The sequence below is a fragment of the Carica papaya genome, chromosome 5 (assembly GCF_054855325.1).
Source record: "Carica papaya isolate Zhongbai chromosome 5, ASM5485532v1, whole genome shotgun sequence".
NCBI lineage: Eukaryota > Viridiplantae > Streptophyta > Magnoliopsida > Brassicales > Caricaceae > Carica > Carica papaya.
The window spans coordinates 100,185-119,581 of record NC_142313.1 but is presented as its reverse complement, the minus strand read 5'-3'; the positions used below and the strand labels follow the sequence as shown (position 1 = coordinate 119,581).

At 38.5% G+C, this 19,397-nt stretch overlaps 5 protein-coding genes across 8 annotated transcripts; 2 read left to right on the top strand and 3 right to left on the bottom strand.

Moving 5' to 3' along the window:
* Positions 1-229: 229 nt before the first annotated feature.
* Positions 230-2,690, bottom strand: PDE320 (pigment defective 320). The gene is made up of 5 exons (XM_022033770.2): positions 2,203-2,690; positions 1,876-2,125; positions 1,422-1,776; positions 878-1,215; positions 230-599 (listed from the first exon to the last, which is right to left on the bottom strand). The coding sequence occupies exons 1-5, from the start codon at positions 2,457-2,459 to the stop codon at positions 402-404; spliced, it is 1,398 nt and encodes a 465-aa protein (XP_021889462.1). The 5' UTR covers positions 2,460-2,690; the 3' UTR covers positions 230-401.
* Positions 2,691-3,111: 421 nt separating this feature from the next.
* On the bottom strand, positions 3,112-6,688 carry GCR1 (G-protein-coupled receptor 1). Its single transcript, XM_088220968.1, has 9 exons — positions 6,195-6,688; positions 5,979-6,010; positions 5,679-5,848; positions 5,364-5,462; positions 4,954-5,051; positions 4,808-4,864; positions 4,426-4,569; positions 4,038-4,108; positions 3,112-3,560 (listed from the first exon to the last, which is right to left on the bottom strand). The coding sequence occupies exons 1-9, from the start codon at positions 6,378-6,380 to the stop codon at positions 3,455-3,457; spliced, it is 963 nt and encodes a 320-aa protein (XP_088077094.1). The 5' UTR covers positions 6,381-6,688; the 3' UTR covers positions 3,112-3,454.
* A 143-nt stretch (positions 6,689-6,831) lies between these two features.
* LOC110808294 (HAD-superfamily hydrolase, subfamily IG, 5'-nucleotidase) lies at positions 6,832-16,945 on the bottom strand. Of its 3 annotated transcripts, none has more exons than XM_088220966.1 (17): positions 16,806-16,945; positions 12,151-12,248; positions 11,753-11,869; positions 11,373-11,462; positions 11,166-11,281; positions 10,633-10,732; positions 10,124-10,195; positions 9,997-10,044; positions 9,839-9,916; positions 9,638-9,757; positions 9,370-9,475; positions 8,701-8,864; positions 8,272-8,406; positions 7,773-7,903; positions 7,466-7,528; positions 7,281-7,359; positions 6,832-7,166 (listed from the first exon to the last, which is right to left on the bottom strand). In XM_088220966.1, the coding sequence occupies exons 1-17, from the start codon at positions 16,837-16,839 to the stop codon at positions 7,128-7,130; spliced, it is 1,590 nt and encodes a 529-aa protein (XP_088077092.1). In that variant the 5' UTR covers positions 16,840-16,945; the 3' UTR covers positions 6,832-7,127. The 3 variants fall into 3 exon arrangements, with proteins under 3 accessions (XP_088077092.1, XP_088077091.1, XP_088077093.1); XM_088220965.1 differs by lacking the exon at positions 16,806-16,945 and adding an exon at positions 12,623-13,008; XM_088220967.1 differs by lacking the exon at positions 16,806-16,945 and having other exon boundaries at positions 12,147-12,248.
* On the top strand, positions 13,206-17,183 carry LOC110808301 (hydroxyproline-rich glycoprotein family protein). Of its 2 annotated transcripts, none has more exons than XM_022033761.2 (8): positions 13,206-13,443; positions 14,049-14,563; positions 14,728-15,141; positions 15,231-15,362; positions 15,929-16,122; positions 16,216-16,327; positions 16,470-16,613; positions 16,881-17,183. In XM_022033761.2, exons 1-8 carry the CDS (start codon positions 13,356-13,358, stop codon positions 16,992-16,994), a joined length of 1,713 nt encoding a protein of 570 aa, XP_021889453.1. In that variant the 5' UTR covers positions 13,206-13,355; the 3' UTR covers positions 16,995-17,183. The 2 variants fall into 2 exon arrangements, with proteins under 2 accessions (XP_021889453.1, XP_021889454.1); XM_022033762.2 differs by having other exon boundaries at positions 13,207-13,443; positions 15,941-16,122.
* Positions 17,184-18,028: 845 nt separating this feature from the next.
* DGAT3 (diacylglycerol acyltransferase) lies at positions 18,029-19,196 on the top strand. The gene is made up of 2 exons (XM_022033800.2): positions 18,029-18,472; positions 18,565-19,196. The coding sequence occupies exons 1-2, from the start codon at positions 18,119-18,121 to the stop codon at positions 19,069-19,071; spliced, it is 861 nt and encodes a 286-aa protein (XP_021889492.1). The 5' UTR covers positions 18,029-18,118; the 3' UTR covers positions 19,072-19,196.
* Positions 19,197-19,397: the final 201 nt, after the last annotated feature.

Here is a 19,397-nt window from a genome sequence, read left to right as displayed (position 1 = left end):
TCATATCAATTAGATAATTTCTTCCATCTACCTCAATTGTTTCTTTTACCAGACAGATATCAGTCAAATTTCAGTAAGCTTGAGTAGGAAAAAATGAGGACTAGAGAGTTTCAAAATGAGGTTTTTAGTCTCATTCACTGGATTGAATCCCCTCTCTTCTCAAAACAACAACCTCTCCCTTTTTTCTTCAAATAAAAGTCTCTACCCCTGTCCTCCTGAAACAAGAACATAATAATCTCTGGGGCTAAAAGGACACCCTTGTTTTCTCGGACAACATAACGTCTACAAGAAGTTTGTGAAATGGAGTCAAGCTGAAATATTACAGTATCTTCCCCCAATTGGCCCTACATATCAGAAGCCAAAATGTAGGGTTTCTTTTTTGAACATATTCCCCCAGGGTACTAGGTCTCATAAAATCGAAGCTCTATCATGAATTCTTTGTGCTTTGGTGAATACCATGCGACGGCCTTGGCAGAACCCAGGACCTGCAACGCATGCTCAACAGCAAAAACTGGATCCTCTATGCATACTGGAAATTCTTTCTTTCTCAAATCAACTGCAAATCCTGCATCCACTCTAAAACTAAAAGGTCCAACCACCTGTAGAAGTGTGGGAAAAAGTTTAGGTTGGTTCAAATTGCTTCTCCATAGTTAGGTCTGAAAAGCTAACATGACAAATTATTGTTGAATTTGAGAAAACGGACATAAAAATTACCCCAATGAAGGGCAACCTAAAGGTTAGCCAGTGATTACTTGTGACAGATCACTGTATTTCATTTAACAATTCATAGGCATATATTTTTATACCTTATTGGCAAAGGATTGAAAATATTTAAAAGCAATATAAAAATCAGAGAGAATGCAAGAAAAGCTAGTACCTGCTGCTGCAGAGAAATGGAAATCTTAGGGCAAATTGCCTGAACTGTATCCAGGGTTGGCTGCTGAGAATTGAAAAAATCTTGTGCTAAACTTGTGGCACCTGAAAGAAATCTGGAACCAGAAGGAAAATTCAACCGAGCATGACACCGAGTAAGATCCAAAAACATTTTCTGAAAGTTTCCATATTGTGCTGTAAGTGAGACGGATGCAAATATATCTGCTAAAAAGGCAGATTTTATGGAAGCAGCATGAAGAGATAAGCCTCCAAAACCCTGATAATCTTGTTGAACTCGTGATTTCACAGAATTGTCACCAATAAGAGCCGTCATCACGGTGCCTGCAGATATGAAATATAGGTACAGGATTTCACATCAGAAAGAGCTGCAGCGCCTCAAATGAACAAGGCTCAACAAGACAAGACACAATAAAATTAGATATCACCGCCAAGATGATGTTGCACTTGTAGATCAGAAAGAAGAAGAATCCACCGTTACCCAACTTCTAAGCTGGAGCTAAAGCTTATAACAATAGGTTGTAGCTTACCGATGATCCCTGATGCCGAAACATGGGGATTTGAGAGGAAAAAGTCATAAGGTTGCTTCATTTTGAGCATCTTAGCGCTACTCTTCCAAATATCAACGCTATTCTTATAAGAAAATGCAGTCTTGATAGACAAACCGGGAAGTAGAGGAACTGGTACTTGTGAGGTTTGATCACCTTGAAGCAATGTAGGCAGCCCATCATTATGGCGCACGCAGAAATGATAACTAGGTCCAGAATCAGACGCAACAGAAGCCAAATCAAGTGCCACAGAAAAGGGCACATCCCAATAATCACCATGTTTGTCCACAAAAAGTCCAGGCCAAGCTGCCTCCGCTGTTAGATTGTGACCCGGGAACTACAAAAACAGAGAGAGAAGATTACTCGTATCTTACTGTCTAAAATGCAAAGGAGAACATAAGGTCGTCATAATTCAAACGTATCACCAAACAATTGCCTTGTGATGCAGGACTGCTTTCTTGCGAGGAATAGTATTGTCATCACCGCAAGAATCGAAGCTAAGAATGAGAGTATCGTCCGGCGTTAGTAAGAACTCAGAGCACAAACCAAGCGCGTACAAAGATTTTTCACGAAAATATCTGGCAATGTTGTGCAGCCGGGAGGAGGCCGACTGGGTCGCAAACCCACTCTCCTTCAGAGAAGACAAGAACTTTCGGCAATTGAACTGACCCAGCAGGGTAGCATACCTGCATAAGCTAATATTAGAATTGGGCACCCCTGAAATGAAATTGGTAAGGAAAAGAAAAAGAAATGGAAGAGGGACCAGGTGTTGGAGAAAGGGATAGTGAAGACTCGCTGCAGAGAGAAGCCGCGGAGGGAGGAATAAGAGGGAAGGAGAGGTGTAGCCATGAAGCGGTGGAAGAAGTCGATCTGGTTGGGCCTGGAGAGCCTGGCGCCTCTTGAGAGGCCGAGAGGGAGTGAATCGCCGGGGACCGGCCGCGCAGTGCCCTCGAGGGTGGTGGGAGTGGAGATGTCTAGCTCCCAAAAATCTCCATCCATTGCCCACCGAAGCTGCTTCATCTTTCTCTTCCAAAACTCTGATGACAATGTGATTCCACGACTAACTCACAATCAACTAACTCATTGCGCCATCCGAGTCTGATAGATTAACCCAGAAGAGGAAAAGAAAAGCCGAAGGATCGCTGGTTGTTTGGGTCTTCACGGTTGCAGGATTCTTATTTTTGGGTTTGTACGATGTTTCAAACATTTGTAGTCTTACCTGAGTCGGCCCAAGTTCAATATGTTTCTCAGTGCTGAAAAACGGGCTCTCTCAGTTGTTGCTTACGCATTTAAGATGTTTCATATTTATAATTTAAATTTAATATCAATTTTTTAGCCATTGAATAGTAGACATAAGATAGAACCCAGAACAAAATAGCAAGAAGAAGAAGAAGAAAAAGAAGAGAATTAAGAGAGACCCTTCAATGGTTGCATTCCGAAAACCGTGCTTTTACCTTGATATTTCTATTTGAAACTATAACGTTCTTATACATTCATTACTTCAAATTTACAACTAATAAATACAAACATTTTATCAAACTGATTATTTACGTAAAGTTGGTAACTTTAATGAAAGTCCACTAACTTGTTTTCGGCAATTATAATTTTGTTGAGTTTAATGATATCTTCTAATCATAATTAACTTAATCCTCCCATTTTTCTTCTGAAAACATACCAGCAACTACTCTTAAGGTGTATAAATAAAAAGTAATCAACCATATACATCAACAAAGATTGAGGAAAAGAAACAAGGCAGCTTTCTGAAGCCAAAGAAAAAAACACAATAAATACAAGTAAAAATTGTACAGACTAATTCCACCCCATGCAATGAGAACCAATTCTTAAAGAGAAGGCCTGTTAGATGGTGGATCACAATGGCTTTGCTCCAAAGAAATGAAAAACTGATGAAACTCGCTTTTCCCCTGCATGCCACACCTCTTCATTTTCCATCTTTCTCTCTCGGGCAATGAATAAATAAATGCTGGGAGTTGAAGTAGATGATGACCAATTTCCTCCTATTGCTCATCCTGAATTTTTAACGACACCATCTCACTTTGTGGCTGCTGGTTTCTGGACCTTGCGCTGCTTGGAAGCCATCTTTTAAATCTATCTGGCCAGAACCTAGTAAACCATCCAACAATAACTTTGTTAAAAGCCTTCAGCAAAGATTGGTAGAACTGGACAGCCTAGAGTCAATCAATTCTGTGTTTCATGGCTCTCTACCACTTTCAAGATTCAAATGTTCAAGCACATTTTTTTTCTTTCGGCTTTTTCAGTTTGGAAGAAGAAATAAATCTAGAACCAAAAATCTTTAATGCAAAATATAAAACAGGAGATTTCAACCAACCAAAGAGAGGTTCCAGACAAGTACAAGAGAAACAGAACAACCATTCTAATTTTTCAAGCAGTCCGAACTGAAGCAACAAACTGATGCCAGTTTCATATGGCTGTCAACCGATTAGAAGGTTGCCTTGCTAACAATACTTCTTTCTTAATCAAATAAAGGAACACACTAATGGCAGATCCTTGAAGATAATTTATCGTTTCCTGAGATCTAAATAAGAAAATTGTCATAAAGAAACAGGATCTGCAACTTACAATTCTAATCTTTCATAAATTGCTCGCCGCACTGAAGAGTTCAGTCCATATGCTATTGAGTTGAATAGGCCCTGAATATAGACAAAACAGCAACCAATTAGTTTCCGGTGAAGCAAAATGTTGGTGTGAAGTTGTAGCAAGTGACTTTTGACACATTAGGCCTTAATGTTTCCATTTGACATCACCAAGCAATTAATTTATGTATCTAAGCTGAAGAAAAAAAATATTGAAATGACACAAAACATGGAAAGAAGGCACAAATAGATAAATGCAGACAACCATACAGAGAGAGACATAAGAACAGGCATGTCGAAGTAAAATATTGGGTTGCAATATCTTTTCTAGGAAAATAAAGATTTGAAAGCACATTTATTGTAATCGGAATTACCATAAGCGCAGCAGTTCCAACATCGAGAAACGAGAGCCAAAAGATTCTGTGTCCTGGCTCAATGAAATCATGAATAAGGTTGATTGTGCCAAATGCCCATGATCCTATTAGAATAAGCGGATAGTATCCCCACCGGTTCAAAGCCTAAAACAACAAAAATTATTGGCAAAGAGTTAAAAAGAACTTATTTCATTTATCTATAAACAAGTTTCCTCATAGTTAAAATGTCCTTTCTAAAAGATATGTAGTTAAAATGTTAAAAAAGTGATTTTTTACCCGTGACTGCATTCTAGCAATAAAAACAACAGAAAAAGCATGCCTACGTTTATCAGTTACATGTTTCCTATTCTTACCAAAACAAGATGCTGGTAACAAAGCATACCTTCATGTCTGCTCTTGAATCGAACTGATATGACCGATCTGACATGCCCACAGCCATCTGATATTTCCAAACATGTCATGCTAATTATTATATATATGATGGCAATATCACCTTGTAATGATAAAATGATGTAAATGAGCACATACACGTGTTACGTTGTTTAGCATGCGTATTACTTGGAAGTATGTATAGCCATTGTAGAGAATTGCACCCCAAAGAGGTGCATAGAATGTTATAAAGTGAACTGCCTGCAGAAGTACACAACATTTTACAAATGAGCATCAGAAGAGGATTTTGATTACAAACTTAAATGATGCAGAAGATTTTGAAGGCATCTAACACTCATAAACATCAAATAAGCTGCTAGCATTCATGTCACTTAGAATGTAAAATTAAGAATAAATCATATTGTAAAACCAGAGTAAACAAGGAGCATAATAGTTTGGATAACCATAAACTAATATCACCATCAAAAAACTTATGCCAAAGAACCAGACTCCTGACTTTAACAAAATTTGAGACATTTCAAGTTCTGAAAGAATCTAAGTGTAGGCACTTGCCTTTCCTGTGCGGCCAGTTTGTATCCAGCACCAGGCGCCCAAGTGTGAGTGGTTATGACCAAAAGATCGTATGACAGTCATAACAAGTGAAGTTCCTATAGAAAGTAATAAGCTTGAGATATGAACAAGGTAACGGCATAAAAGTAAATCAAGAGCATTTGGAACATGAAATGTTTGCTTTAAACCACAACAGAAAAGCAAGCCTTCTTCCTAAGAAAGGTAGTATCGCATAGGAGTTCCAGTACAGTAGATGCCGAATTTGCAGAACAAATTAAATACAAGAAAATTTGATGTGAGAAATATGGGCATACCCCAAACATAGAGGTGAAACATGGCTTCCAAGTCTTCAACATCTGTCTTGTGTCGGACGACAGTGCGATGAAGGGTAAAAGCAATAGTTGTTGTCCACAAGAAGGAAGCCACGCAGAAAAAATGGGTGCTATACGCCTGTGCATAACAAAAGAATCCTTTCGACGGATCTCTGCATCACCCATACAACAATTTCAGGGGGAAATTAAATTAGAAAAAAAAAAAGAAAAAAAGAGGAAGCAAAACCCACATTTGAAGCGATGAGATAAAGGAAGAATAAGAATGAAAGGTCGGAAGCATACCCGACTATGCTGAAGAAACTGCAAAGCATGTCCTGTGTCCAAAACGCATAGAGAATGACTAAGTGAGACTTAGAAGACAAGAACATATTTTAAATGCCTATTTGATGAGGGGAAGCAAAGAAAGCAGTAACAGATCCAAGTATAAAATGGAATACAAGTGGAAATCAAAATCTGAGAACAGAAGAGAGAGAGAGAGAGAGAGAGAGAGAGAGATACGGAGAGGGCAAGGTAGAAGACGAGCTTGAAGGAAAACTTGCGAAGCTCCTTGAAGAGGCAATAACAGAGGACTATGAAGGCGGATCCAACGAAGGAAAGGCTAGAGGCTGCGCTGTTAAGTGCGACGAGAATCCGGCGATCGTCGACCGTTAAACCCCCGCCTACCCATGCCGACACTGTTGCCATTCTTCTCTGTGTTTAGTATTTGACTTGTGTTCTTCTCTTCCCGGGACGACGGCCCATGTATTCCCGGTTCAGCCAACAGATCAAAGTCACATCCTTGTTTCGTATTAAGGTTAAAGTGTGAGCCTTTCAACGACACCCCAGTGCCAAAGGAATTGCTCAGGAGGTAATCAATCACTAGAGTGCGCTCTTTTTGAAAAATAATAATAATAAATAAAGTAAAAAGTTATTTCTATTGGTAGGATTTTTTCGTCTTTCTTGATTCAGATTTTAAGAATAAATTCTTATCGAAAAACCTGTATTACTTAAAAGATCATGGGTTCTTATAGCAAGTTTTGGGGAGAAAAAAAAAAAACTAATCTTGTTAATTTCTATTGTTATAGTTAGAAAATTTATTTTAAAATTCTTTTATTATAATTTATTAAATCTCTAGTAATTTTACTATTAGTTCAGATAATAAAATAATAATTCATTTAATTCTCGGGCAAAACGATGATCACTTTTGTTTAGACATGCATTCATTCATGTGCTACCCATGGACAATAATGGCAAATAGCAGATGACATCAACAATCACCATCCCAGATTAAAGATTAAAGACTGCAAAAGATGCCACCTTAATTCACTTGTACACTAAATTTACATACATCACAAGGAATCAGCCTGTCTCATTTAACAAATGCCACGGTCATCATCATCATCACAACTTCACAACCGCAAAACCTTGCTCTGGTTTTAGCAGAACCATCAATTAAGAACCACCGTGTGCATATGAATCGTGTGCAAGTGACTGCACAAGAATACAACACCACCAAAGTGGATTCAGATGCCGTACCAATCAACAAATGGTTCCCAAACAACCGATGAAACATGGTGAACAAAGACAATAATAATCTGGGTTTACCTGTTCCTGTGAACGGAAATACATGAAGGGCGTATAGTGCAGAAAGTTTGAGACCCTAGAGGTGTAGATATCAGCATACCTGTAATTTGTTTTTGGGGGGGTTGGGGGAAGAAAAACACAAACAAAGATCATTTTCATGAAGAATATTCGAACTGTACACTCAATAATGTACCTCAAGGACATACTTTTCAATTTGTCTCATCAGATGGCTTTTATCCCACAGACCTGCGCGTGAAAGAAAACCCCACCTGGTATAAGAGTACAAAATGTTAAAACAGCTCACTGAAGGATCTCTGGGAGTCAATTAGCATGGGCTGGAAAATGGAACAAACAGCACAAAAATTGGCATTCCATTGCCGAGATCCTATATCCATATATGTCGGTAACAATATAAATCCTGTTATATGGCACCAGTTGGGGTCTAAACCAGATAACCCAATTTGATAGCTTCTGCAAAGGGGTTTGTTCCTACCACTTCCCCACTTCATTTACCTTTTGTTGAAGAACTCTCCATCTGCTTCTAACATGGGAGCAATCTTCTCATCTAGTCTTTGCATTACAATTAGTAGCTTTTGCATGCTTTCTGTAAGTTCTTGATCATCCATATTCGTTGCAGCAAGGGTCTGAAAGCACACAGAAAAGGAAACCATAAAATATGCTCCTAATTTTTCCTTTACACACATCTTAAAACAAGGTACTTAGGTCCACTTTTGGCTATCACGATTTGTTATGAGGAATAACATAGGAAAACTACAAATACATAGAAACAAATAACAAATGCACAAAAGTAGAACAAGAAGAAAAGTATAAAGCACTTGGTGGAGCTGCCCTTAAGAAGTAGGAAAAATCAAAATTATGGATGACATCACAAGCACAGAATCTAAGAATATGCACCAAGGAAAAGGAGAAAGTAACAACCATTATAGGAAGAAATCAAAAGGATAGATATGTGAATGGAATATTAAGCATATAACAAGTAGAATCAGCACACCTGTGCAGGACGTTCTTTAGTTCGCCGTTGCAAGGCAAGTCGAAGTTGGTTAAAGAGATCTCCTACCACTTCTTTCTGATTTATAAGCTCTATAAGTGTAGCTCGATGCCCTTGACTATGAATCAAAGCACTATACTGCAGTTCCAAATTCAACATTACAAAAAAAAAGGTCTTTAGCATTACTTAGTCAAAAAGAGTCCAATATCTCAAACAACATACAAATTACTGGATTGTCAAAATTAGAATATGGAATGATATAGCCTAAAGCTGAAAAAAAATATGTTGTTTGGTCCACTTCAGGATAAGGCTTCTGGTTGAAATTTGAGTCCTCATGAACCAGGGTAAAAAAAGAAAAACACACTTGCAAAAACATAGAACTCACACTTGTGCCCTTCAATTAAAGCAACAACTAAGATAACAAATGCTAACCTCTTCCTCCAATTCTCGACAAATTAGCGCTGTTCGCCATCTAAGATGGACTTTGGATTGACTTACATCAGTGTAGATGTGGTCACCTACATACAAAATCTCATCTCCATGTATGTTAAGGGAATTCTCAACCATCTGAGCACTTCCTCCTGAGTACAAACCTCCTGCATAATAAAAAGAGATGCTAAGGCCTGAGTTTAGTTGTGGAAAACTATTCTGAAAAGAAACATGACATATTTTCTTTATTATTTCCAAAATTTTAAAAAATAATACTGAAAATATAGCATGAGTTTGAAAAGAATAAAAGCTGTCCTGAAACTCGTGCTATATTTTTACCATGTTCTCCAAACCTTATTTTCATTTTTCAATAAATTAGTCAATTAATTTAGAGAACAAAAACTTAAAATAGTTTCTAATAACTAAACAGACACTAAAACTTTAATTCTATTTGCCCTAAAATTAATTTCTAGAGCGTAGCGTACAGCTAAACAAGCTGAAGGACAAGCATACATCATGCGTCTGAACCTTGAAGCATGGAGTTTCTCTGAACTAAAACTCAAAATTGTTGATCATAACTAAATGGACCCTAACTTTGATTTTATATACCATGAAACTAGTTTCTATCGTGCAGCTTACAGCTAAACAAGCACAAAGACAAGCATACATCACCTGTCTGAGCCTTGAAGCAAGGAAGCATCAACCCCTCACCGGTCACTACCTCATATAGTGGATGTGACATTTGAAAGAACTCCGGCTTCCTTGCAGACACTATAACCTACATTTCATGGATAAAAAGAAAAGACATCACAAAAACATCAAGATCTCCATCAATTTCCATGCAATTTTGGCAATTTGCATTAAGTACAACAATTAGAAAATTAATTGGAAAAATATATCTGCAAAATACGACATAGTAATACAATACAAATTTACTCACAATGTCAAACAGATCTCGCCAACTCATATCATTGGGGAGGAATCTATTGAAGGAATGCTGCATCATTTTGTCCGTGTAATGGTAATCTGAGTTTGTAATAAGCAGCAATTTTTTACCAGCCTGATCCATGGAAATGACCAGGTAAATGAAAAATCTATAACAAATTTAAGTTTACAACAGCATACAATTTCAAAGCAATACCTCCTTTTGATCCAAAAGTGCTAAAGGTAGTTCTGGATCAGGCTCCACAAATAGCTCAGGCTTTGACATTATCTCACTCTGTATGATGCCACCCATCAGTTGGTGTCTTAAGAACATGAGCTTAAACACTATAAATAAACTTCCAGGGGCATATTAACCTTAAGCTGTCCTTCTACATGTGCTCTGAAGAGAGCTTTTCCAACAGCCTGAATATCAAATAGAAGAATTAACAGAGAATCACATATTTGAACTGGCGGACCTCTTAAAATCTCTGAGATACATTACCTTATAAAGTCCTTTGTAATCAAGTGGACCAAGATCTGCTGAGATAGCTCCTTCATCCAGTCTGTCAACCATCTGAAAAGGTTTCATGTTCCATTAAAAAAGAATGATCTGCCCAGCATGCTCATGGATAAGATGATTCATAAAGAAAATAGTGCCAGAAAATCTGTGCACAGTAGTCTTCCATTCACAGGCAATACAGTTTATTTAAAAATGTGATGTGAGCCTGGGTTGTGCATCATAAGGACTAGACGCTAAGCGTAACAGAATATCTTCCTGACTAAATCATAGACATTCATTAATTTAAGAAGAAGAGAAATGAGTGAGATACAAGTTGCAGCTCAAGTTAACAAATGCTAGCACAAGACACCTCACCAGAAAGGAAGAAAGACCAAGAAACATAGTCTAAATCATTTGATGATAAACAAAAAGAAAAAACCAAGACAGATTGATTTTTTAGTTAATAGGAGTGACATTTTCAAATATTGCTATGGAGTACAAAAAGAAATTACCTGCATGTAAGCCACAGCTTCTGAAACAGAAAATAGTGTGTTCAGGAACACCCATCGACTCTCGTTTCGCAGGTCCACAAGTTCCCTCCCATACATTTCACTTCAATGCATAAAAAATTACGAACCACTATAGAAAATAATAAAATAATTTTGCCTCAAATGACACACATGTCTAGAAAACTGTAGGCAACATGTTTAGCAAGATTTCAGCAGAAGTGTATGAGCGTGTCTCTATGCGTACGAGTGGAATTCATATGCAGAAGTGTGAGTATGTGTTTGTGTCTGCATGGAAGCACAAAGCTAAATTATCAGATAATGATGATGAAATATTTTACTCAACTAAGGTACCTAGAAGGACCATTTCATTAATTTCTTTTGGAGAGGGATAATGAGAAAAAGTAATTTTTTTCTATTATTTGCATTTCAATAATTAGTAAACATTTTGAGCGACTGGCATCCCCATGTCAGATGATGCTAACTTCCATGTTTTCTGGAGATTATTAATAACCAAAATCATAAGTTCCGAATCATACCTGACAGCTCGAGTTGATAGCATTTTTGTCCCATGCATGGCTCTCTTCACATAACCAAATCTATCAGCCTTAACCAGGTTACCGTTTTCTTTGTCAATGACAAGACCTCTAATGACCTAATACATAAAGGCGGACAATTTGTGAAGCACATAAGAAATTAGAGGCATCATGAACTCCATAAATGCTAAAACAATAGAAACTCCTTACCAAGTCTGGGTCAAATGCAACCCCGTCAACTGGAAAACCCATGTTCTGTAGATTGTCCATGCAGTAATCATATGCTCTTCCTTCCCAAGCCTGGAAGAGTACAACACAGTCTTACAATTCAAACAGTCCAACCAGAGAGGCAAAAGTATTTCAAACCAATTCAAGTAAACAATTTGAACTGATAGAGGACAGTATTGCACAATACACAGCAAATCCAAATCAAAGAAAATAGCCAACATAACAGTGAAACCAGGTTCTTAGGGATTTAAAACAATAAACTTGTTAGAAAAATCTAGAGCCACTGATCAAGGCATTAGGTACTCTATTCATTATCAAATCTTTCAGTTTCTGATATGAGAAGAAAGAAAAGAGATATTCACCATAACATTATAATGAATCAAGGTGTAGTCCATGTCATATCCGATGGCACTAATTGACCGGAGGTTCAGTGTTCGGCTACAAAATATGCCACGGGGAGAATATCTTGCAGCAGGACTCTGTACATTAACAGCATAAATGAATTAGGCATATCCAAGCATTAATGATGTGACATAAGGAGGAGCAGAGGTATGCTGAGCAAAGAAAAATAAACAATATTTTTTTCAAATTCCATAACGAACTAAAACATGTTAATTGGTGGAGTACATCAGCAGGCATCAGAATATCAAAGCTGCTGACTTGCTACCACCCCACAGACAGTAGTAAGTGTAGTGTTAGTTTGTGAAGAGACAGATTAATGCATGATAAAATGAAGAGAAAAGGGATTAGATTCACCAACAGGGATACCCAGGTCTCGAAGCAAATCCTCAGCTTCTTGAGCCTCCGTCCTGGCAACCTCCTCAATTGGACCTTCTAAAGTTGCGTGGCCATCAATTCCTTCACGGGGATACCATGTAATTAAAGACCAGCAAAAGTTAATTCGCAACAAATATTAGCGGAAGCGAGTCAAGAAAATGAATGTAAAACAGAAGGGCAAAGGTTGGGCGGTCAAATTGTATGATAAAAGATGTTGGCTGCCAAAAGATTGTTCAGGCATACTAAGATATAAAGATAAAAGAGTTGAGAAGTGAAACGTCGATACAAGACATAAAACTTTAATGGCACTGGTTTGGAGATCAACTGAAAGCCGCAGCAGCATCGACAGAACAAGTCCAATTCCACGGGAAAAGAAAAGAAACAAGGAGTAGAGTAAAGGAAGAACAAGGTACATAGCGGAAAGTCAAGAGAGGGAAGAAAAGCGGAGGAGATACCAAAAGTCAGAAGAGGATCTAGCTTGAGGTTCAGATCGCCTTTGGTGCTTTCCCCTAGATAATCTACGTCACATTTGCTTGATGATGTCACGGAAAACACATCATCGGCTAGGGGAACGGTGTCGGTACTGCTGGCGTCGCCGCTGCAAACGCACTTAATCGAGAAAGCTCTCTTGAGTTGATAGATTGATCTTCCTTTGAAAGCAGCAGCAGCAGCAGCAGTAGCAGGGTTACAAAGATTGGCGGCAGCGATGGCCTCCCCGAACAAAGGTACGTTTCCCAAAACCTCCAGCGCGAACATGTCGCTTTTTTTTTTTTTTTTGCAGGGGGAGGGGGGTGGTTTTACTATGTGACGGGATCGACAGAACCCCCATGTACTGAACTTTGAACTTATTACGTATCCATCTTATTTTTTATTATTACTTTCTATAACCATCATATTAATTTTTATTATGACATAAATAATACAAGTCTTATCCGCTTAATTTTATCTCTTATTACGATGAAACGACACCGTATCACAAGACTTCCTCATCTGCGCAACCAACAGATGAGTGTTAATGTGAAGCTTTGATAGATTGATTTACAGAAAAAATTTGTAACGATGAGTAAATAAAAAAATGGAAAGGAACTAGGTGGGAAATCACAATCAGACCAACAAACGCAAGTTCGATGGGAAATTGCAACAAACTCCTATCCTGTGTCCTGTTTCTTCTATATTTGGATTGAAGGGATGCATATGCAGCTATGTCTTCAAAGGTTAGAAATCCAGTCACTGGTTATCTCATCAAGGCATGCGTACCCGAAGATTAGAGAGATAGGTAAGAGTATTGCCTTTTCAGTTCATTCTTATGTGTATCAACTCCAAGTGAATGTGCTTTTTGGACCCTGTAACTTTTTTTTTTTTTTTACAAATTCTCATTCTCAGTGTCTAAACTTTTTGCATTGGGCTTAAAATTCTTCGATCTGTTCTTTGTATTTATTATTAAAATTATGTATGAGGTGTTGGGAAGAAGAAGGAATGTAATAATAAATAAATGAAAAGGTGAGGAAATGATTAAGGTGTAAGCTTAAAGATAATAATAATACACCACCCTTGATTAAGAATTGTCATTCCCACTTGCCTACCAAGCACTAATATTGCATTACATTGGCATTTGGCATTAAAAATTGTGATTGTGTTTGTGTTTGTGTGCATCATGTTCGTGGAAAGGACTCATCCTATGATTGGGTGCCGCACCACCACCTAATTCTTGTCACAAACAAACAACATTTATCCTACAAAAACATCCCGATAAAACAAATTTTTCATCCTCATTTATACGGTTCCATCACATTTTAATGACCTCATAAATTCACATTAATGGCATGTGATGGTGATGATACAGTAACTCCACTTTTTCTGTTTTATTCTCCTCCTTGCTAGACCCTGATCCTGATATGATATCAATACCCCAAGAAGAGGAACAAGAAGAACAGACCGAAGCTCCTACTTCTGGCTCCATTCCCCATACGCCACCTCTTCCTTTCCCTTCATCTTCTTCTCTCCCCAACTGTGTCTCTTCTCTCACACCAAAACCCATCTCCTCGCCTACTACCATGTCGCATACCACTTCTAAGCCCAGACACCCCCCGAAACCAAAACCTGCTTCCTCTTCTAGGCTACCCACAAGACCCAGGACAAACCCACCTGGACAAGACCCTCAAAAATCTACCAACTTTTCTCACCCCACTCCCAGGAAGAACCACCAATCCCACCAGGAAAAGCTACAATTTAGTGAGGTTCTTGTTAAGGATTTGCAATCTCAGTTGCTCGCTTTGAAGGCAGACTTGGATAAAGCTCAAACGTTAAATGCACAACTCCAGTCGCAGAATAACAAACTCTCTCAGGATCTTGCCGCAGCTGAAGCTAAAATTGCAGCTCTTACCGCTTCTCACAAGGTCAACCAATGAATTCATTGCCTTTCTTCTTCTTTTATTTTCATCTTCTTTTCCTTTATCTACCAACACTTCAATTACCCGTCAAATTTTTAACTTGGTTGTATTTTTTTTCTTGTCTATGGTTTTCTCCATGATTCTTATCTTCTCTTCTCTTTCCAATGAAGGAGGAGGCAGTTGCAGAGTACCAGAGCCCTAACTTCAAGGACATTCAAAAACTAATTGCCACCAAACTGGTATCTGCAATGGGTAGAAAGGTGACAAACCGTGAGCCAAAAATTGCTAAGACTCCATCACCATGTCCAATTCCCCAACTTGCCAAGGCAGAAAGAAGGGCTCTACCATGCCCCTCTTTGCCACCACTACCTCCAGCACCGCCACCCCCACCCCCAATTCGATTTCCAGCCAGAACACCTCCGACACAAAAGGTTTCTCCGCTTGAACATCTTCATGGCATTTCGATTAAGCAACAAGTAAATAGAGATCCTCCACTAACTGGGAGTCAAAATAAACCAACAGTTATCAGTGCCCATAGTAGCATAGTTGGAGAAATTCAAAATCGTTCAGCACATCTCCTAGCAGTGAGCATCTAAGATCTAATTCATGTTTTTCTGTTGACTCCACTTTCAATTGAAGTTTGAGCTGTTGCTGACTGACAATTGCTTTCTAGATAAGAGCAGACATTGAAACAAAGGGAGAGTTCATAAATGGCCTTATCCAGAAAGTATTGGCCGCAGCTTATAATGATATAGAAGATGTCCTAAAATTTGTCGACTGGCTTGATATTGAACTTGCATGTCTGGTAATTCTTTCTGCTTTCGTAATGTTCATATTGGATATTCCTGAAAAGATGTTATAACTGTTCAAATGGCATGTTAGAGTAGGACACATTATGCTTTCGTAATCCTGTGGCTGTACCAAGTCCTGAAAACCATAAGAAGGTAATTTCTCCATCTGTTGGATAGTTACTGGCCACAGGTGGTGGCTTATCTTAGTCCATTGTCTTCCTCAAGTTGATAAATTTCACGCCGCCTTCCCTCCCAGTAGCTGCTTTTCTATTATATCTCAATAATAAAGTGTGAATAAATGGGTGATTGCTTCTTTGGAGTTGTGTGTCGTCTAAATGGGTGGACCATCATCCTACACGAAATATAACATCTTATAAGTTTCACCGGAGGTTGTTTGATGTTTTCTCAGTTGTTTATAATTAAGGATAGATAAGGTTGCCCGGACCATTTCACTCTAGCCCCTAGGGAAAAAATGCTCCCTTATGCAGCTGGAAAATTGGGGTTCAATATCCCATTGCGTGTCTATTGGTGATGCAGGTTGGAGAAATTGGCATTATTATATGAAATTTTTTATCACTAGTGTTTGTTTCAGGCTGATGAGCGGGCTGTGTTAAAGCATTTCAAGTGGCCTGAGAGGAAAGCCGATGCTTTGCGGGAAGCTGCCGTTGAGTATCGTGAACTTAAAATGTTAGAAATGAAGATTTATTCTTATAATGATGATCCAAATATTCCATGTGAATCTACCTTGAAGAAGATGGCTAGCTCACTAGACCAGTAAGGTTTCCTTTACTAGATTCAAGTTACCATGAAAAATTTATTTTATCCGGTCAGGTATTGACTTACGCTTCCTTCTTATCATGATTCCAGGTCTGAAAGGAGCACACAGAGACTAATAAAACTGAGAAGCTCAGTCGTGCGCTTTTATGAGGATTATAAGATCCCCACTGATTGGATGCTTGATTCAGGAATAATGAGTAAGGTGTGACAGTTGAACGAATCAGTTTAAACTTGGAAGGATGGTTTTAAATTTTGATCTAAAGTGCAAGACTTTAATTGATCATTGTAGATGAATAGTAATGTGTGTGCAAGACTTTTAATTGATTGACCATTCTTGTGCGCAGATTAAGCAGGCTTGGGTAAAATTGGCCAAGACCTATATGAAGAGAGTGAGGGTGGAGCTTGAAGTGGCAAGGAATTTAGACAGGGAATCCACCCAGGAAGCTCTACTGCTTCAGGTTGTGCATTTTGCCTATAGAGCTCACCAGGTAACAGCTTAGTTTCCTGATAAATTTACCAGCTATATATGGGAATGGAGAAGCCATTAACACACAAGCCTTGATTTTTTTACACAATCCCTCATGTGTTGTTGAAATTCTACCGTGGGAATCTCTATTTCTACGTTTCAAGTTATTGGGTCTTGTGGAATTTATAGTTGGTTGCGGGGTAGAAGGTCTGACCTTTACTGCGGTAATTTGTGGGGGGTAAGAACATTCGTCAGGATCAATGAAATTTATGATGCTGTGTATTTGCAGTTTGGTGGAGGTCTTGACTCCAAAACACTGTGCTGTTTTGAAGAGATTAAGCAGCACGTTGCAGGACATTCCAGAAGATCCCAGGAGCTGGTTGCTGGAATACCGTCATCATGAGATATGACTTGTAAAATCGATAACACCTAGATTAGATTCACGAAAAGGATTAGCGTTGGATATTGTTTTTTTTTTTGTTGTTGTTTTTTTTTTCTGAAAAAGAGAAAACTTTCATTGTTGTAGTAGATTGTATAAAAACCTCAACTTTTTCCTCTTCAAGGAAACCTCAGTTAGAAATCTTGAGAGATATTTGTGGAGGAGTCCTACATATGTGTACATATATATATATATATATATATATGCAAATAAAAGAGCAATGAATCAGAAATGCAACTAGTAAGGTTGAAGGTAAGGTTCCTTTTGGTTGGTGCAGAGTAGGAGTAGGAGTAGGAGGAGAATGCAGATCAGATTGTTTTGCAGTGAAGTATGGGGTTTGAAAGTCATTATCAATGGCTGGTAGACTAATTCAAATGGGGGGGTATCTACTTTTTCTCACTTGACTTTTGGTACTGGTTTAGGAATCTTCTCTTTCCTTGAAAAGAGGATATTCGTTCAATTCAATGGGATTTTCCTATTTTTATAAAAATATTCTCAGATTAATCTTTAATATATATATATATATATGTACGTCAGTTGGATGTCATTCTCACTACATCAAGAAGTAAAACTAATTATTTCCCACAATTAATTTAATTAAATGAATATTATCGACCAAAAATATTTTAACAATTTGAAGCCAATTGTGTATTTAATAATAATATGAGTATTTTAGTGGCAGTCTCTCATTATATAAATTATTCAAAATAATTACTTAAAAAATAAATGTTTAGATTTAATAGACAGAATTAACGCACCAACTGATCTTAGTATTGCTTGCAAGGCGTCCCACGTGGATCAAGCTGGCATAATTTGGACCATCAAACTCATTCGACGGCAGATATCGGACGCAGACGCATGTCAGCGCCACGCCGAACCGTGCCAAACTGAAAACCGTCACAAGGCGCCAGGTGAAGAGCGAGCGCTCCTCCACGTCAGCAGTAATCCAATCATAAGCTCCCACGTGTTCCCCCACCAATTGAAATTACCCCCACCCTCCTTCTCCCATTCCCTCTCCAACAAGGAAGGCATCCCGAAACAACTATAACTCCAGACTCTCTCTCTCGACTTTTAGTTTCATCAGAATCATGGAGGTCTCCCGCATCGTCTTGCACCAGGTTACCTGCTTCTCGGGCTCTGCAATTGATCGTCAATTTTCTTCCCTTCCTTCCGGAGCTCCATGTTCGGGGGAGCTCCGGGTGGCGCCTCGTCGAGTCACGGACTCAATTTCGGGTTTGAGTCGGGGGTTTACGGACAACGGGAATTTGCGGTATTACTATGCATCGCCCAGGTGCGGTGCCGGCAAGGAGAAGGCAGCTACCAAGAAGAAGTTGAAACTGCTCAAACGGTTGTCTAAGGACTTGCCTGTGTTGTCCGCCGCGCTCTTCGGCGCGGACCCTGAATCGGCTTTGAGTGGCCAGGTTAAAGACAAGATGATCGCGGTATGGATGGATTATTTTATCTCGTATGTGATTTGATATTTGCACTGTTGAAACCTGGATGTTGAAATCGCTTTGTTTTGAACTGGATGCAGGAAGCGTCAGAGGTATTGCTGAAACGACTTGAGGAGATGAGGGCAGAGGAGAAGCGGAAAAAGAAAGAAGAGAAGGCGAGGAGGAAGGGGATGCGGGAGTGCGAGTTGTCATCTGAATCAAGTGGGAGCGATTGTGGGGAGGTAGTTGAATTGAGGAGGGTGAGAGGGGAAGCGGGAATGGAGATGTCTGTGGAGAAAGAGGAAGAAGAAGAAGGAAGTGGAGATGGGGTTAGCAAGAGAATTGAGGTGTGCATGGGGAACAAGTGCAGGAAATCGGGAGGGGCAGCTTTGATGGAAGAATTTGAGAGGGTAATGGGCGTAGAAGGTGCTGTTGTCGGGTGCAAGTGTATGGGAAAGTGCAGGGATGGCCCCAACGTCAAGGTGGTGGAGGGTGGTGGAGGGAGGAATCCTCTGTGCATAGGTGTTGGGTTGGAGGATGTTGGGCTTATAGTTGCTAATTTACTCGGAGAAGATAGCCAGCGTTTTTGTTTGTCTCCAGCAACTTAGATATAAAATCAACTTCCATCTTCTTTTATTACCTTATAGCTTTTTCTTCTAGCCAAATGTACAAATTTTCTTATAAATATAAATATGGTAACAATAGTTAATTAATAATATTTTTTTAAATCTTATTTAGTGTCTCAAAAGTACTTTAATATTGTAAGTAATTATTCATCATATTTGACTTGCTTAAATGAATTTTAATGATTGGTGGGTAATTGAAATATAGTAATGTTACTATAATAAAATAAAATAAAATAATAATTTTTTTTTTTTATATTTAAATAAATTAATTAATTTTTTATATTTGATAAAATAAATAATTATTATTT

Bases quoted from the DNA above. Each gene is read 5' to 3' on its own strand.
- PDE320 (XM_022033770.2), bottom strand. From the start codon at position 2,459: ATGAAGCAGCTTCGGTGGGCAATGGATGGAGATTTTTGGGAGCTAGAC. The intron at 1,777-1,875 runs GCAATTGTTTGG...CTGTTTTTGTAG, and splicing joins AAGCAGTCCTGCATCACAAG to TTCCCGGGTCACAATCTAAC. The intron at 1,216-1,421 runs GTAAGCTACAAC...TCATATCTGCAG, and splicing joins TTCGGCATCAGGGATCATCG to GCACCGTGATGACGGCTCTT.
- GCR1 (XM_088220968.1), bottom strand. From the start codon at position 6,380: ATGGCAACAGTGTCGGCATGGGTAGGCGGGGGTTTAACGGTCGACGAT. The intron at 5,849-5,978 runs GTATGCTTCCGA...TGGGTGATGCAG, and splicing joins AGTTTCTTCAGCATAGTCGG to AGATCCGTCGAAAGGATTCT. The intron at 5,463-5,678 runs GTATGCCCATAT...TACTTTCTATAG, and splicing joins GTTTCACCTCTATGTTTGGG to GAACTTCACTTGTTATGACT.
- LOC110808294 (XM_088220965.1), bottom strand. From the start codon at position 12,923: ATGTTCGCGCTGGAGGTTTTGGGAAACGTACCTTTGTTCGGGGAGGCC. The intron at 8,865-9,369 runs GTGATGTATGCT...TTTATTATGCAG, and splicing joins TTGCTTCAAGGCTCAGACAG to GAGGTTTGTACTCAGGAGGA. The intron at 7,360-7,465 runs GTATGTCCTTGA...AACAAATTACAG, and splicing joins CTGATGAGACAAATTGAAAA to GTATGCTGATATCTACACCT.
- LOC110808301 (XM_022033761.2), top strand. From the start codon at position 13,356: ATGCATATGCAGCTATGTCTTCAAAGGTTAGAAATCCAGTCACTGGTT. The intron at 14,564-14,727 runs GTCAACCAATGA...TTTCCAATGAAG, and splicing joins CTCTTACCGCTTCTCACAAG to GAGGAGGCAGTTGCAGAGTA. The intron at 15,363-15,928 runs GTAATTCTTTCT...TTTTATCACTAG, and splicing joins ATATTGAACTTGCATGTCTG to TGTTTGTTTCAGGCTGATGA.
- DGAT3 (XM_022033800.2), top strand. From the start codon at position 18,119: ATGGAGGTCTCCCGCATCGTCTTGCACCAGGTTACCTGCTTCTCGGGC. The intron at 18,473-18,564 runs GTATGGATGGAT...AACTGGATGCAG, and splicing joins TTAAAGACAAGATGATCGCG to GAAGCGTCAGAGGTATTGCT.